Genomic DNA, 18,229 nt, shown 5'->3' with positions numbered 1-18,229 from the left:
TCTCAATCTGAGCACCCCAAGAGCTGTGCAAAGGAAAGATCCCTAAAGCAGCATAGCTGGTTGAATGGTACTGCTACCTTCTCACAGCTGACTGTTGTTACACTAAGTTGTATTTTCTCTTCCCTTCTCCAGGCCCTGTAGTCTTCCAGTGTTGCTAGCACTGTCAGCTGCTACTTAAGACAAACTGCTTAGCGTGTGTCTTTACATTTGGAAACACAATGATAACTCTGAAAAATATGTAAATAGGTGATGTTTTATGAATTTTGAATAATGAAGTTACATCATTAAACCCTGTTTTCTTAAATAGACTCCAGTTTCTGGAACTATGGCAGCTCTCAGCTGGTCAGTGCTTTAACAATCACAAAATGTCTCTCAGGAACAAAAGTTTAAAATTGCTGTAGCTAAAATAAATTAAATAAACACTCTCTGGCTTCCACAATTCTGTCAGCATTCATATACCTGCTATGTAATATACTATATGACATTCATGCCTGATAATTCACTACAATGACAGACTACAAAATTCTTGAAATTACTTTAGGTTTAGCAATTTACTGTGGAATATTTCTGAAAAACATTTGTACAAGTTGATCAGCTATTACTTCTGTTTCATAGAAACATAGATTTGAAAAGATAAACCTAACAAATGAAACACTGCTCTGAAAAAAGTAAAAATGCCATTGCAAATCAGGAGAAAACAAAGGTTTCTAGTTCTCAAACTCAAAACATCCTACTTTCATTGTTCAGCATGGATGATCTAATGTTTAATGAGAAGCAATTTTGGTGTAAAGTGGAAAATTAACTCCTGTGCTGAAAGTAGACTTCATCTGAGATTCAATGTGTTCTAATAGCCACAACAATAAAAAGAGTCTGTTGTTTTTCATGTATATAAAATAAAACAGCATTACAACTCAGTATGGGGGTATATCTAATCATAGTTCTTTTTTATTTCCTAGCAATGCAATAGATAATGGATCATTTTCTTCCTTAACACCACAGAAATCAATGGAGTAACAGGTCACTGTCTTGCATCACAGGCAATTGACATAAATGCAGGTAATTTTTTCTCACCTTCTGTGTTTTCATTTCCTGTTTGAAGTCAGAGCAGCTTTGGTTTTATCAGTATTATCACAGGATATAGTAATGAAGAATTTTGTGCTAAAATAATTCAGACAAGAAGATAACAGCAGCTGCCATCCTAATCCAACAAGATGTGAAGGCCTAAAGAAATCTCACCAGCTATATAATGCCCTAGTAGTGAGATTTGTGTTGTGAAATTCATAGAATTTTAGAATCATACAATGGATTGGGTTGGAAGGGACCTTAAAGATCATCTTGGTCAAATTTTCTGCCAGGGGAAGAAGAGAGATCACCTCCTACTAGACCAGCCTGCTCAGGGCTCCATTGAACCTGCCTCTGAACACTTCCAGGGTTGAATCATCCACAACTTCTCTGGGCAGCTTGTTCCAGTGTCTCACCACTCTCATGGGGAAGAATTTCTTTCTCATGTCTAATATAAATCTATCTTCTTACAGCTTGAAGACATTAACTCCCATTCTACCACTACATACCCTGGTAAAAATTCCCTCTCCTGCTACACTGTAGGCTCCCTTCAAATACTGAAAGGTTTCTATAGGGTCTCCACAGCACTTGCTTCAGGCTGAACAACCCCAACTCCCAGCCAGTTTACACTACAGTAATGAAGTGAGTCAGGATCTTACAGAGGGAAAGCTGAAAAGTGCAATTTACAGTGTCCTGTAATCCTGGTACCCATAACCTGCCTGTCAGATGATCTGTTTGAGCACAACACAGCTCCTTTCCAGCTTGAGCGGTTTGCTGAAATCAGGGGGCAGGCCAGAATTTGCCTCATCCCAACATGAAGTAAAAAAGTTATCCATACTTCACATGCAAACAGAATGTGCATAGTACTTCTGGTTTCCACACTGTATACCTTCACACTATAGATAAAACCTCTGATTGCTCATTTCAAGCTCTTGATCTTATCCACCCTTCACTGGTCACTTCACACTCACAGAAGTTATAAAAACTAGACTTGCACCCTAACTGAGGCATGGTAATCAGTTAAGGCAGTGAAAGTATTCCTGAAGACAACACTCAAACTAATACCTATAGTTCTTCCCTTTTGACATGAGTCAAGTACCTTTTGGGAAAATCTAGGGAAAGTATGAGAAAGCATTGAATAAGAGGAAAAGCAGTAAAGAAACCATCAAATTACTTATACCAAAGTTAGTAAGACCTGCTGCTCTAAAGTGTGAGAATCACAACATCTGTCCGTAAACCAGCAGGCTGAAACGTACTTTTTGTTGCTGGAAAGCTCCAAAAATGTAAACACTGAAAGTGTTTAGCAGCACACACCATGTACCTTAACACCAATAAAACAGGAATGGAAAGCAGGTAATGCAGCTGTGTTACAAGGTCTCCTTCATGAACCTCTTCTAATATAATTATACAGATTGACAAAATTGTTATTTCTAATATACTTTATAATGGTTTTGAGGTTTCATACAGTTACTCACTAGTACTTTCAAGATATACTCACTCATTCTGGTGAGAGGCCTGGAACACAAGCCCTATGAGGAGAGGCTGAGGGAGCTGGGATTGTTTAGCCTGGAGAAGAGGAGGCTCAGGGGTGACCTCATTGCCCTCTACAACTACCTCAAAGGTGGTTGTAGCCAGGAAGGGGTTGGTCTCTTCTCCCAGGCAACCAGCACTAGAACAAGGGGACACAGTCTCAAGCTGTGCCAGGGGAGGTTTAGACTCAAGGTGAGGAGAAAGTTCTTCACCGAGCGAGTCGTTCATCATTGGAATGGGCTGCCCAGGGAGGTGGTGGAGTCACCGTCCCTGGAGGTGTTCAAGAGGAGATTGGACGTGGCACTTGGTGCCATGGTCTAGTCATGAGGTCTGTGTTGATAGGTTGGACTCGATGATCCTTGAGGTCTCTTCCAATCTTAGTTATACTGTGATACTGTGATACTGTGATTCATGATGGAAAATTTCTCCAGATAGCCATGGCATTGGAGTTATAGATACTTTCATTACAGTTTTAGGTGTTTTCTTCTTTCTTCCTACTTATTTTTCCCATTAATAATTTTATTAGATTAGTAAAAATGGCAACTACTAAACTTCCTTCATAAATGAAAGAAAAACAAAGTTTTCCAAGAGAACTAAGAAATAGAGAGCAAATTTGAAGTGAAGTCACTGTTAATTTTGAAGCCTGTACATATTGAATTAAATTCAGCACAATAATTCTGGATTGATGGTGGGAAACAAAGATAAAATTCAAACCACCTTTCCCCCGGTACCCTTTTTTCCCCCAGTATCATCTTCACTCCTTCACTGCCAGCTCCTCTACCTACAGTGGCATAGATGGATGGGGAATGAGGTTTGCAGTCCTCCTTTCTGCCAGTCCATCCTCCTCAACACTTTTCCCCTGCTCTGGAATGAGTTCCCTCCCGTGTAATACAGTCCTTCAGGACAGACCTGCTTCTGTGTGAGCCCCTCTTTGCATGCAGTTCTTGCCAGAAGCCTTCTCCACCGTGGGCTCTGCAGGGGCCTAAAGGGAGTCTCCACTCAACTGAATGGCTGTAACTCCTCCTGTCCTGTTCACACTATGGTGTCTGCAGGGCTATTTCTTACACTTTTCCCCTTGCCTCTCCTTGCCTATGCAGCACTATGCCTTTTCTTAAACACAGGTTCCTGGAGGCACCATCAGCTTGGCTAAGGGGCTCAGCTACATCCTGCAGTAAGCTCAACGGAGCCAGCTGAAACAAGCTTTGTTCAGCACAGGGCAGCCCCAGCATCTCCCCAGAGAGGCCCTTCCTGCAGCCCCCCTGGCCCCTCCACAACTGCACCTATCCCATCCTGCATCTACTTCCATATTATTTAACTCTGCTGTAACTTCACTGCCTTTAACAGATGCAGGTCCAATGCAGAAGTCTACACTGCAATTTCTCCACTATCAGTGTGAGGCCAGCACTTCATGGTGTTCCTCTCTGGGTACCATTTTGGCAGATGCTCCACATTTTATTGGGGTCAAAGACGAGAACAAAATACAGACAATGCTGTCTCAAAGTGGGTCTCCTTCTAGGATTTTTCCTTATCCCATTTGAAAAGCCTCCAGACAGCTGAGATGTTACAGCTCTTCAGGTTACTTTGAAATAATAAAAAATGGAACAACCTTTTACAAGAATCAAGTGACCTAAATACAAAATTTTGGAGACATGAGTGCAAGGGATGTCCAGTGCATTTCACAGACCCATCACTACTTCCAATAGCTGTGATGAACTCAGAAAACCTATTTCTACACTGTCAAAAAATTCCATAACTAACACAGATTTAAAAGCTTACTTTTTAAAAACTTAAAACATTCTTTTTCTGTTGTGCCTAATCTCTATGCTCTATAAACAGTACTTCACCTGTGGCAGCCTAACAGCGTAAATGACAAGCAAAGCCAGTCACTCTATGCACCTGATTTAGGCAAACTTGCTGACAGTCATTGGAAAGTGTAGGAACAGAGGTTGAATTAAAACAACCCATTTACTACAGGGTGGCTCAGGTAGCTAGAATTGAGGGCTGTGACTGGGTTTGAGCACATTTTATTAACCTTATACATCCTAGATCAAACAAATCAAAAGGTTTACTTGAGCCCTCATGACCCAAAGAGACTACAACTGTCCTTTCCAACCTAAGTGATACTGTGATACTGTGATACTGTGAAGAGAGCATGCAAAACTCCATGTCCAGAGCAAAATCCCTTAATGGAGCCACTGCCACAGCTTTGTCTCTTCCCCAGGATTAGTCAGTTATTACTAGCAAATTTTCATTACATGCACCAACACCTATACATATAGCTAACAAAATGTACATCTATCAAACATTAATGATCAATTATTAATGACACTATACAATTAGGAAATAGAAAAACATGAAATAAGCGTTCTTTCTCTTCTCTGACACATGTTCACAGCCCACCTGTTAACACTTTAGCAAATACCATTTCTTTCTACCTACTAAAGCGAATGGAACATACACAAAATGCACAAGTTCTTTGCTCCATGTTTCTGGGGTTTTCCCCCAAACTCTTTCAAATAGAATAGGACAACTGACCTCATTCCCAGTGAGGAGTGTCTGTCAAAAAGATAACCTTGTTCTTTCACTTGAATTCTACAATGTCAGTGCAATTCATGAGATCAAATAACATGATACAGGATTATATGGGCTTCCTTGCTTTGCTCTGTTCATTTTTAGGGCAATTCCTTACACAGAAACTAATTCCATCTGCTGCAGCTATTCCTCCCTCAATTTTCAAGTTCATTAATCTGCATGATTTAAAAATATGCCTTTCAAAGAGCATCTCTGGTGTTTAAATATTTTAATTTACCAGGCTAATTGATAACTATGGTTAGAGCTGTGTTGTGTGAAAACTCTGGGAAATGCCAAATTAAATCTCTCTGCTTATGTTGTCAGACAAAGCTGGTACCAGTTTTATCTTAATACTTTTAACACTGTGTGTCTTTATTCTGATACAACCAAAAATGGTCTTTTAGGTTGTGGCAAGAAGAAGCAATGAAAGTTTCATGATAAATCCCAACATGCATCAGATAATTAATTCAGCACTGGATTAATGAATTTATGGATTACATGGATTCATGAATTACATGGATTTCACAAATTTGTGTTTGTAACCAGATCAAGATACCTCTATCAAACTACACAACAGGTATTATTGACTCAAGTGTATTCAAGTACACTGTATGCAATAAGAGTAATACTTCTATCTCACAGAAAGCAGTTTCAAGTATTTCTTCTGGCTGAAATAACAGCTACTGTGCTTTCAGTTTGGGCAAAAGAAGCTGTGTGTAGATGGCACTCACACTGCTGCAGCTGACCACTACCGCATCTTCCATGGTGTAGAGTTAGTGGGGAAACTTTTATAAGTTTATGCCATTCTGCTCAGACAAATCTGCCATATTCTGTGATTCCAGGGCCTGTATAGGCATAGCTAATAAGGTTTTACTTAAAAATATATAAATTTTAAAGACATGTATTACCTTAGCCAGATGAGTATTGATCCATTTTGTGAAAGTCCTTTTCTGCACTGACTCTTGTTCATCTAAGAAAAACAGGAAATCAGTCTGATTAAACATTGGCAGAATACTTTTGAATTTACATGATGGAAGAGTAGTATACCCTATTGATAACAAATGCATTCTGCATTTGCCAGAAATGCCACTATATTTCATTGAGACAATATTTTGCCTGTAACTACCCATAACAAATATTTCATATTCTTACAATAATACTTTGGACACTTGACTATTTGAAAAGTTTCACAGTAAGACACTACTTCAAATCTGAATTCCAAGACAAATTTGACTTCCAAGTCCATACTACATTTAGCTGAGGTCCAAGTACCACTTACCCTGTACTTTTTGACTAGAATCCATATCTCTGACAGTCAAGTTGCTGTTATGTAGAAAGTCAGATAGGGACTTAGAAAATAATACTCTTAGCATGTATATTTGAAAATATTTAGAATGTTCAATTAAAGATTTGAAATTGCATTAGCAAGCTTATTTGTCCTCTGGGAGATCCTTCCAGAGAGGAACCATTAGCTAGTTCAGGCAGTTTCTATACTGATGGTACTTCTCCTAGTCCTGTCTTGTAGCACTTGTCTGATTTATAGTGAATTTTACCAATTTTCAGATAGTCCCTCAGGGCCTGTTGCCAGCTGCATAGATAAAAATAGCTTCTGAATTAGCTCCTCCAGCTTCAGCAGCCAGGGTCATGGCTGCAGAGGGAAGAGAATCACAGCTATAACCAATCCATGAAATCCTGTCCCTTCCTTCTGGGGAATCAGTGTTGACACACGAAATAATTTCGCAATGGGGGCATTCAAGTATTTATGTTGGAGATTTCTCTTTCAAAAATATAAGGAAATAACTGAAAACCAAATCATGTTATTAAGAGTTCTGAATAAGCATCTTAATTTACCGACTGAAAAATCCAAATAAATAAAATTGCTGTTAAATATATATTTCTTACAAGAACAAATGAATGTCCCAAAACCTACAGATGCAAAGTCTAGTTTTAGTTACTGCCTTTGCTACTTACTTGTGCATCACCAAATAGTGATTTGCTGTTTTTCACATCTGAAAAATTTAAACCAAATATTTTTTAATTCCCCTTAAAGTTCTGGAATAGATAACTGCTAAGTTTGACGCACTACTAATAATAAGCTCCCTGATTTACATTCCTGCAATGCTGCTCCACAATGATGGTACAGAAAAGTTATAAATCACGACACAAAAATTCATCAGCCAAAATCTTAAGTGGGGCAGTGATGGTTCCCTGACCACACAGAGCTCCCAAAATGTGTCTGGGCATTATGATCAATGGATATTTTCTTTACATATAAACAGTATCTCACATATAAGAAATACCAGAGGGAAAAAAAATATGCATATACTCTCCAGTATCTATTACTAGATGAGCAAACTTCATGCCTAAGAAAATAATTTTGCATTCTTTTTTTTTTTTTTTCCTTTTCATTGATTTCATTGGGCAGGCTGTTCTCCATAATTAAAAAAAAAATCAAAATCATTACATTCTGAGAATCCAATTGTTGCACTGACATGCAACTCATGAAAAATATCACTGGAAATACTGTATCGTGTTACATTCTACATCACCTTTTTGGCAGGGGGTGTCCTGACTTTACATGCAGCATTTGTGTCTACATTCTGGAACACAGACATCTTGCTGTATAGTTTCTAAGCATGAGCAGGATGTTTCCCTTGTGATACACAGCACATCAGCTGTACTCTGACAAGCGATTACATATTACAATTCAATACCAACAGTCCTAGTAATTTCAGTGGAAGTACTCGCACACTTCGGTTGTGAGAAAGTTGTGGGGATGGAGACTTGAGAGTACACAGAATCAGTCTAGATCTGTCTTTATTCACACCTCTCCAGCTACCTCAATTCAACAACAGCATGACAAAAGAAAAGAATCAGTCATTTAGAGGTCAAACTTATGATCAAAGAAATGAGTGAAAATTATTGCCTGATTTGTAATTCTACTGCACCCTGGTGATTTAAGAAACAGCCTTCTGACAACAAATGGAAATCAGAGAACTAGCTCCTAGCTTTTGACTGCTCACAGCAGATGATATGGTTCCAGTCACATCAACAAACAGAAGAAATAGACTTTCAAAATAATCTGTTTCAAGGGAATACATGTAGGCAGTATATTCTTTATAAGCCTAACAGCAACTGTTAATAAAAGTTTCCTTTTTTTAAGCACTTATTTTGTACCGGCTTAAAAGTAACAGGTTTTACCACTGTAATACCCAAATGCAAGTAGTGCATTGATCTCACAAATTCAAATATGCTTTTAACAAATTTCCCTGGAAGCAAATGTGTTACTTTCTTTGAATGATGTAAATTCTCCACAGAGGTACTGTTTATCTGTACTCACAAGATGCATGCGTCATACGGCTTCTTACACGCGCCACAGTGGTAAGGACTGTCAGCTCCTTATTTGCATCACTTACCCTGCCAGTACTGAATGAGCCCAGGAAGCAGATTTAACGATGTAACATTTCTGCCACCAGCACCTTTGTAGCGAGCCATAGTCACTGCTGCTGCTGCGGCGGCTGCTTCTGCTGCTACTGCTGTTCCTCTGCTACTCCTGTCTCATGTAGTGTGCAGCGTTGCTTTCCAACACAACCAGAAGTAATTTTTCAAGATCAATCTAGTTCTTTTCCTTCACTGGAAATGAGGGCCTCTTAAACAAATCCCTCAGAGAATTCACACGAAGCCAAACCTTAAAAACATTGTTATATATTCTTGCAGATATGCAACAGCCAGACAAAGCCAGCTGTACTGGAAGCAGCAGTTCTGCTGGTATCACTGCCATCATCTTTCTCCACTGTTTTCCTGTGGAAAGATTTTATTATCCCAGCACCAGCCAATCCGCTAGCGGAAATCTCTGATGTCAAGAGCCTGAATAATTCATCCAGGGACTGAGACAACCCAACTACACTGCCGATATCCACAAGCAGCAAGATGTGTGGCAGTGAAAAGAATGCAGCCTTCTCAACAGTGCTTTTGTAACAATACACTGCTCAGTAAGTACGAAAATGGCTGGATGGCACAGCTCTTTAGGTTATCACATGTATAAAAGAAAGCCGATTTTAAAAGCAACCACTTGGGTTCATCACTGCACACTCTTATTTAGGGATGTCCTTCATCTGCAACTGAAACAGTGCAGTGGAAGAAACAGCACGAAATTAATCTGAACAGACATGTAGGCCACTTAGGTTTTAATAATATATTTGAACTGTTGTACAAGAAGGATGAAACATATGTGAGAATGCACAAAAATTTTGGAGTACACCTAGATGAGCCTGAAACATACTCAAATTTCTGATCATATGTGGTAATTCGTATTTCATTACATCAGGGAGCCAGAGCACTTGAACAGACTTTGTTTTGCTCTGGCAATAGGAAGGCAGTTATGAAACATTCTGTGTGGAAATTCATGTTTTTCACTCACAAGTGCCATAGGCCCACAGGGGCCAAGAAAGTATTACACAGGATTGAAATGAGAATAAAAGATAACTGGATATATTTACTTAAAAACACAAATTATTTTGAAAGATAAACAAAACTAACCATGCATCTTCCAACAGTTATGAATATGATGATGAAATATGGATAATGCATGCATATTCTCATCACTAGTATAACACATATCATATATAAACATCAAGAGACAGACTGTAGTGGCTTCCTAGCAGAGGTTTTCTAGTAACAGGCTTCCTAAGCAGCAAAGCTGCTGCCGGCTGGCTGTGGTAGCAGCCCCTTCTCAGCTGCAGAGCTCCATGTGCCATGGATCTGTCCTATGCAACACCAGATTGCTCATCAAGCATCTCCTGCCGTAGGTGTCTGGGGATCAGATGACAGGAAGGTGGCTGCAGTGCAGGGTTGCAAATACAGAGTTCTGCAAGGTAACATAAGGAGCCGTCTCATGCACCGAGTGGAATACATGACACAGTTGAGTTCATACAGGTTTAATAAAAGCACCTTGACTGATTCTTAGTGAGCTAATATTGTTAAGATTTGTTTTGGTTTACGCTTTAATGAAATGCAATTCAAGCTTCTCACAGCTCCTATTTCTTTAGTTTCCATTGCTTTTGCTACTTCTGTCCTAAAAACATCAAGAGCTTCTTTTTTCTTTCTTTTTTTTGGGGTTTTTTTTTTGGTTGTTTGGTTTTTTGCCTTTTTTTTTAATATATTTTTTTTTCACATCTTTGGAAGCCTTTAGGTACACTGCTAAAACAACTTGGGATTGCAGAAGGACATGCCAAACCACCTGCAAGGTTTCAAGATGTCACTTGAGAACACGACACAGCATAAAACATGGCAAAGAGCACCCCACTGGGAAAGTTTGTTTGGTCAGCAGTTTGGCACAATGTCTCTAAAGCTTTCAATAATATATGTTATATAGCAATTTCCATCTTCATTAAGAACATACTTAACTTAAAGCAGTGGTAGGAAACCTTGCAGAGTTAAAGCAATATTATGGCCACTCTACTTGTGAAATGGATAAATGCTTTAAGCTACATAGTTTAGTCAACACCCATATCAGAGGGATTATCCCATTCATGAGTACCACTCAGGGCAACCAGGCTCATTTCTATTCTTTTAAGTCTCTAGTTAAGGTTTTTCATGGGATAATGACAGGACAGGTTTGCTTAAAAACACCCCACAATAACAACAAAAAACAACCTACAAAACCAAACCAATAACCAAAACCCCCAAACCCACCAACTTTGGTAATAGCTCTATGACTATTATATTAATTGTGAATTGCTAAGCTGAATACAAACACTATACATTTGCGGAAGGAAAAAAGAGTATGAGAGAGCTATGGGCAGTGGAAGCAAAGTAAGAAAGAGGGAAAAAATTATTACAGAAGCCATGCAGTGCATGCTGATCACAAGCAATGAAGTGATCAACAAGACAGCGGTACCGGTACAAAGAATGGGAATATATATTCAAATGCCTTATACATTTAGGACTTTTTATCATTTTCTTTTTTTCTTCTTTTTTGTTTTTTCTATTTTGATGAGAAATACCAGATTTGTACCTCTCTTGAATGTGTTTCATCAGAGACAATGAGACAGTCCCACCAACAGATCTGTTACCCAAATTTCCAAGCTCTCAGATCTAGCTGACACATAACCATAGCCTACTCTACCACTAAGCACCAGTCTGCTTCTCATCAGTTTCTCCAGAAAGGAAATCCATGCAGAAGGGCTAGAAGGAAATCAGCTAAACTTAGCCTAAACCTTATTAGGGAAAATTATGGACATGGGCTCTCCGGGGTTCACACCAGCATATACAGATAACCAGCTCAGTCTACAGATAACCTTAGTATGGTGGCTTGAGGACCAAAGGTTTTATGTGATTTGGGAAACTGGAAGTAGGGAAAAAAAGAGGGAAAAAATCCCACATACTGGTGGAATAGTTAAATGAAACTGAAGTGTGGAGAAGCAACCTCGCAGATGCAGAAATGGTACCTGCTGAGCAGCTTGCTGCTGGACATCAACTGACATGCTGCTGAGAACATTCTGCTTTTACTGTCTGAAATATATTTCAAAAATATTAATTTTGATTTTACACATCTTATTTATTCCTTTAATTTCTAAGAAAGAGAACGTGTCTACCCAGCCACTAGTAGAAACACATTAAAAATGGTTCAATTTATCCTCCAAAGAAGCTAGCATTTAAAAATAAACAAAACTGAGTATAATCAAATACAAACCAACCAAATAAATATTTCCTTCTTTTTTTTTTTTTTTTCTTATTAGGTAATTTCTTATACAAGCAAAAAAAAAACCCTGTGTCTCTGGAAGCACTTGCTGTGAACTGTGCAAGCTATTTCAACTTTTGAAACCTAGAAACGCAGAAGTTTAGCCAGCACCAGAGTATGTGCTTTAACTCAGGCTGTTGGCTCAAACTCACAGCAGCATTTAGGCTGTCAGATAATACGTTCATACTGTAGGACTTGGGAGAGTTCCAGTCCTTAAATCTAAGGTCATGCCTCCTTGTGCCCATGTTCCCATATGCACATGTCAAATATTCTTGCTCTGTCCAGATACACATTGTCTTGCACTTCCCTGTGCTCTGGTTTTCACAGGAAGAAACAGATCATGAACTGAGCATGATGCGCTAATATAATCTTGATCCTTAGAAGACAGGTCATAGTTTGGACATAAAATATACTGCTCTTTACTGCTCTTCATGTTGATTAGAAGGTTTCCCTCAGTATTTGGAGAAACAAATGAGGACAGCACAGTTTCTCCAATGAATTAGAAGATATATCCAAAATATAATGTTAATGACTTTGTGCATCTTCCCTAAGCCCAGTTCTTGGAGCACACTTGCTCCTGTTTGGTGTTTTGAGTGACTAGAAGACGAACTGGAATTAAATTGTTCTTCACCATATTTTGCCTGAACAGGCTGCACTTTGTTGTTCATATGTAGAAGCAGAATGTGTCAAGAACTAATAAATTAATGTATTTGCATTTTATGTTTACTCATGTCTGCCTGTGCTGCCTCACTACTGTTATTCCCATCCCCACTAACTGTTGTTTTAATCACCACATGCCTGTAAATATACTTCTTACTCTCATAGTATCTGCACTTAGCTGAATACAGTCAGAAATGAAAAGAACACATTACGAGATCATTTGTTTCATATTCTGAAGAGGACATTAACTAAAGTCAGGATACTCAACATTAGAGATGATTACATGCAATGGCTTCAGTGCCTTCTGAAAGATTCTGGATTCACTGCTCTGCAAGTGTCTGTTTACCCACCAGTCTGGCATGGGTGACAGAGCACTTAATGCTCACGTGCATGTATCTTTTCCTGGGTTAAGCCCACACAGTTGGCAACAAAGCACCATGCAGCTCCTCAGTCACTCCTACCTCCCTCCAACTGCATGAGGAGGAGAAAAAAAAACCACTACCAAAACTAAAGTCTTCAGGCTAGAGAAAAAGGGAGGGAGGGATGGGAGGAGGGGGGCGTGGGGGGACGGTGGGCGCACTCACCCATAAAGGTTACAGGCAAAAGACAGATTCAACTTGGGGAAACAAAATTAATTTAAATAAGAAAACCACCACAGATTTACCAAGTGAATCAGAGTAGGACAGTGATAAATACAATTAGATCTTTCAAAATACTTTCATTCCAAACCCTCCAAACCCTCCCCTCTCCCAGGCCCAGCTATGCTTCTAATTGTCTACCTCTTCCCACTCAGCACAGTGCGGGCAATGAATGAGGGCTGCAGTCAGTCTCAATCTGTTCCATTTTGTTTCTGCTGCTCCTTCCTCCTCAGGGGAAAAACTCACAGTCCTCCTCTGCAATAATGAGGCATCCCTCCCACAGGAGACAGTCCTTCACAAACTTTTCCTCTGACTGTGGGTCCCTTCCATGAGCTACATTCCTCCCAGCAAGAGACTGCTCCAGCACAGGCTTCCCGCAGTCACAGCCTTCTGGAACAGTGCTCTGCTTCTGTGTAGGGCCCTCCATGGGCTGCAGACAGGATTCTGCCCCACCATTGTTCTAAGGGCTGCAAGGGCTCCTCACCTAATTTAGATGTTGACAAATCACCTGGAAATCTAGAAAATCAACTTCATTAAGACATGATAGCATCATAGTAACAGGATGGCTTGGGTTGGAAGGACCCTTAAAGATCTAGTTCCAACCACCTGCCATGGCAGGAACACTCCATTAGACCAAGCTGCCCCATGCAACCTGGTTTGGAACACTTCTAGGGAGGGGGAATGACTATACTGCACTGAAATTTCAACTTATCCATGATAATAACACATCATCTTATTGTCAAGGGTTAGAGTAAATCAAATGAGGACATTTATGTATTTATATAGAATTTCATATGAATAAACAATGAACGACAAATAAACCACACCCAACACTGTGAAGTTCTCAGTCCCTGAGAATTTTTCCCTTCAAGTGTAGAAACTTATGGCATCAATTTTACTACCAAGTACTTTTTATAAAAAAAAGCAAGATTCCAGTTAACCTCACAGAATCACAGAATGGTTGAGGCTGGAAGGGACCTCTGGAGGTCATCTGGTCCATCCTTCTTGTACAGGTCACCTACAGCCCGCTGCCCAGGACTGTATCAATAGTTCCTCGCCATCCTGTACAACATACTGATTTGTTACTAAAAGGTTTCTTTCAAGTCCTTAAAGTTGTTGTTATATAGTAGCATCAGGGACCACATGAGGAATGATTCTGCAAACAAAAGAATATTCACATTTTTGGACCTCATCTTTTGCCCCCCCTCTAGTTCTATATGAACATTCCTTGTGGTAGGTTCTCCATTGGGTTGCTGAATGCTATTCTGAAGATGCCATGTACAGCGTTTGTTTTTCTGGATAACAAGGTTTGTTCTTGTGCCATTTCTGAGAGTGTGGACAGATTTATTGTATCCTAGGAAGATCTTCAGGATGTGTAGTAGCTTGCGCTGTTTAAAAAAAACCTGTTACTTCTCAGTGTTCTTCATCATAGAATCACAGAATGGTCCAGGTCAGAAGGGACCTCCAAAGGTCATTTAGTCAGATGCCCCCCGCAGTCAGCAGGGACATCCCCAACTAGACCAGGCTGCCCAGGGTCTCGTTGAGCCTCACCTTGAATATCTCCAGGGAAGGGTCCTCAACCACCTCCCTGGGCAACCTGTTCCAGTGTTCCACCACCTTCATAGGGAAGAACAACTTCCCGATATCCAATCTAAATCTGCCATTCCCTAGTTTGAAGCCATTGCCCCATGTCCTGTCATCACAGGCCCTTGCAAACGGTCTCTCTCCATCCTTGCTGTAGATCTTGCTATTAGATCTCCCCAGAGTCTATTCTTTTCCAGGCTGAACAACCTCAGCTCCCTCAGCCTGTCCTTGTAGCAGAGGTGGTCCAACCCCCGATCATTTTTGTGGCCCTCTTCTGGCCCATCTCCATCAGGTCCATGACCTTCCTATATTGAGGGCTCCAGACCTCCTGGCACTGAAGGCACAGTTCCTGGGTGACCTGCCCTAAGAGGTGCTGCTTTGTATGGGGGTTGGACTCAGTGACCGCTGGAGGTCACGTCCAACCCCTACCATTCTGATTCCACAACTTTGTATCAATACAACTTATCACTGGCCTCCACTTGGTCATGAACCCATTGACGCCAATCTTTGGGTGCAGCCATCAATCCACTGAATGGTCCATCCATCAAACCCATACTGCACCAGCTTGAAGATCAGGATGTGGTGTAGGACAGTGTCAAAGGCATTGCTCAGATCCAGATAACTGATGTCAGTTGTCGTCCCTCATCTATTGATGCTGTGACCTTTTCATAGAAGGTCACCAGGTTTGTCAGACACAATTTGTCCTTGGTGAAGCCATGTTGATTGCACCCAATCACCTCTTCATTATTCTTCTGTCTGTTGTGAGGGCTCTATATGTGATGTCAGAATAAATTCCTTTATTTTAGTGGTATTTTTAGTATGCTGTCAATAAATGCAGAATCTTCACTGATAATGGTAGTAAACATTGCCATTTACATATAGTACCAAATCTGGTAATAATCCTAGTATTTACAAAAAGTCTAGAACAAAACATCAAGAGAGCACAATTTCAGTAAGAAATAAACTTAGATGTGGTGACAAGGTGAAAGTAATTCTAATTTTTTGGCACCAAATTATAGATCCTGTTATGCAAACGGGATATACAAATATATGCAAACAAAAAAATAGCACACCACATAGAAAGAATGACAGTGGCCCAAGAAATGCCAGGCAGCAATGTGAGATGATAACTACTTGAAAGTGAGGGATTTTCAAGGAAGTCAAATTAGATAATGTTCTGAACACAAACTGAAATTTCCCTGTTGTGATAGTTACTTTTGTGATCCTAATTTTGCAGTCTCTGTGCTCTCAGCGGTACATGAAACAGGAACATCTTGGAAAAATGCCCTACTTTCCAGGGCCCCTCAAAGTGGTAAGAATCATAGCCTTGTCTGTATTTTCAGTTAATCAACACAAAGGTAAAAGAGGCTGCTAAAGCTTCATGACAAATTAGCAAGCTACGAAATGAAATTCTATTATATTTGTTTCAGTGAAACTTGATTTCTACAGATAATTCTGTAACAGTAACTAAGAACTGTCAAGGCCTGGAAGGCTTTATAATTGCCCAACCACAGAAATATAAAAGTAAAGAAACTATCTGATAAACAGCCACAAACAGTGAAGAAATATAAACAAGCTTATGATTTACTGCAAGCAATGCTTTACCAAGCCAATGGAAATTAAATTATTTTTTGTCTATTCATCTACAAGCTTTTTGTGAGTCTTAATTTTAGATTGGCTGCTTCTTCCCTTTTTTGTCAATACATGAATGAATAAACAGGAACTTCAGAGTTACACATTTGGCAAGAAGCATAGCTCTGCCTCTCCCTGCAAAAATCTATCCTAATTTGTCCAGATCATGAGCCTTTTCAAGTTCTCACATACCCTTGAATTCTAGCACTTAGAATCTCCAACAACCCACCTGGATGAAGCACTATGCAAATTGCACATCTAGTGTTTCCACAGTAGCTGAACATGCTTCAGCTTGGGGAATACAGGGCATAAATCAATCTACTGTATTTTTTACAATTTTGCCCTCTCCAGCAGACCAAATGATTAAACATGTGATTTTGCAATTTTGCAACATTGCTTCTCTATGATACAAAAATCCTAAGGGAAAAATGAATGGGGGATGGTGGGTAATTAATTTCATTAAAAGAACTGTTTTCAGAATAAAAAATGTCAAAGAACACTGGTTAATAAAGTTCCTGAAAGCAATTTAATCAGATGAAAATAAACCATAGTACTGATGGATTTGATTATACAATAAATTCAGAGTGTGCTCTCTGACTATTACTCCACATCAAAATCCTAGGATTTAAGCCAATAATCAACACTATGTGCCTTGATTTATGAGTTTCATTTACTCATATCCTATGCCAATTTATTCAATGGCCCTTCACTGATCTGAATGGAATGACTGGCATAAAACTGGACATTGTTCAAATTAAAATGTACCTGGCCAGGCACTGATTAGTATTTTTAAAGGTGATTTGCCATGCTTCTGTAAAACACCACAGTAAGCTATTTGAAGTAAGCAGGTAAAACCATTGTTGTCACTATTGTGTTTGCCTTAAACAGCCCTTTCTGTTGTGGCAAATCACAGACAACACCATGCAGATAACAGAATATTTGTCGTAAGTACATCATTTAAAGGGACAAGAAGGAAAACTCAATCGTTGTGTTTATAATAAAGTCCCTAGTCTTGTTAAAGGCCAGCAGTAGCAATGTCTATGTCCTGGGAGAGGGAATAGCCATTCACCTATGCCCTCACCAGCTCAGCATAAATAATATTAACAAGTTCAGAGTGGGAGTTGCATGGCAAAGCGAGGGGCTTCTGGGGAATGCTGCCTTGCAGGGAGAGGCAGCAGTGGCCTCCAAGCAAATAATATTCCTGTCATGGCCTAACCCCAGCCGGCAACTAAGCAAAAACCCTTGACTGTGTAAACACTGCTGAGCAATAATGAAGACATCTCTTAATTATCTATGCTGTTTTCAACACAAACCCAAAACACAGCACCATGCCAGCTACCATGAAGAAGATTAACTCTACCCCAGCCAGACTCTCCTGATCCCTAATGGACAAGTGAGGCTTAACTTCAAGCATTTGTGATACTCAGGGATTGTCCTTTAGACAGAAGTGAGACATTAATTTTGCATTGTGACAATTGTTTTTTAAAAGGCCTGCCCTCTCTATCTGTTCTCTCTTCCCCTCCCCCCCTTTTTAGCAATAAATAATTTTCTTAGTCATTTGCCTAAGTATAACCATTATTTTATTCAGCATTCATGCCCTAATGTTGTGCCATGCAACCTAATGAGAATTTTGCCAGTGAATGAAACAAGCATTTATCATTGAGACTGCATCTCTCATTGGCAACCATTTCTCATGTGAAATACAAAGGTAATCTTCTGTCCTATTATTGGCTTAAAGCTTTACGCATTTGTAGCGAAAATATTTCCCTGTCACACGAAGCATTTTGTTATTACTGGGTTCTGCTGAAGA

The 18,229-nt window shown here is 39.6% G+C and overlaps 1 protein-coding gene across 1 annotated transcript in view; it reads right to left on the bottom strand.

Moving 5' to 3' along the window:
- SYNE1 (spectrin repeat containing nuclear envelope protein 1) overlaps window positions 1-18,229 on the bottom strand; it is a 317,978-nt gene that overhangs the window by 259,004 nt on the left and 40,745 nt on the right. Inside the window, exon 3 of the mRNA XM_068151740.1 lies at window positions 6,072-6,133. Within this exon, the coding sequence (XP_068007841.1) occupies window positions 6,072-6,133 (62 nt within the window). The remainder of the gene's footprint in view (window positions 1-6,071; window positions 6,134-18,229) is intronic.

Source organism: Melanerpes formicivorus, unplaced genomic scaffold, assembly GCF_026170545.1.
Source record: "Melanerpes formicivorus ecotype bairdi unplaced genomic scaffold, bMelFor1.0.p_v2 SCAF_2, whole genome shotgun sequence".
Classification (NCBI taxonomy): domain Eukaryota; kingdom Metazoa; phylum Chordata; class Aves; order Piciformes; family Picidae; genus Melanerpes; species Melanerpes formicivorus.
The sequence above is the reverse complement of the archived record's forward strand: the minus strand, read 5'-3'. Positions and strand labels throughout refer to the sequence as shown.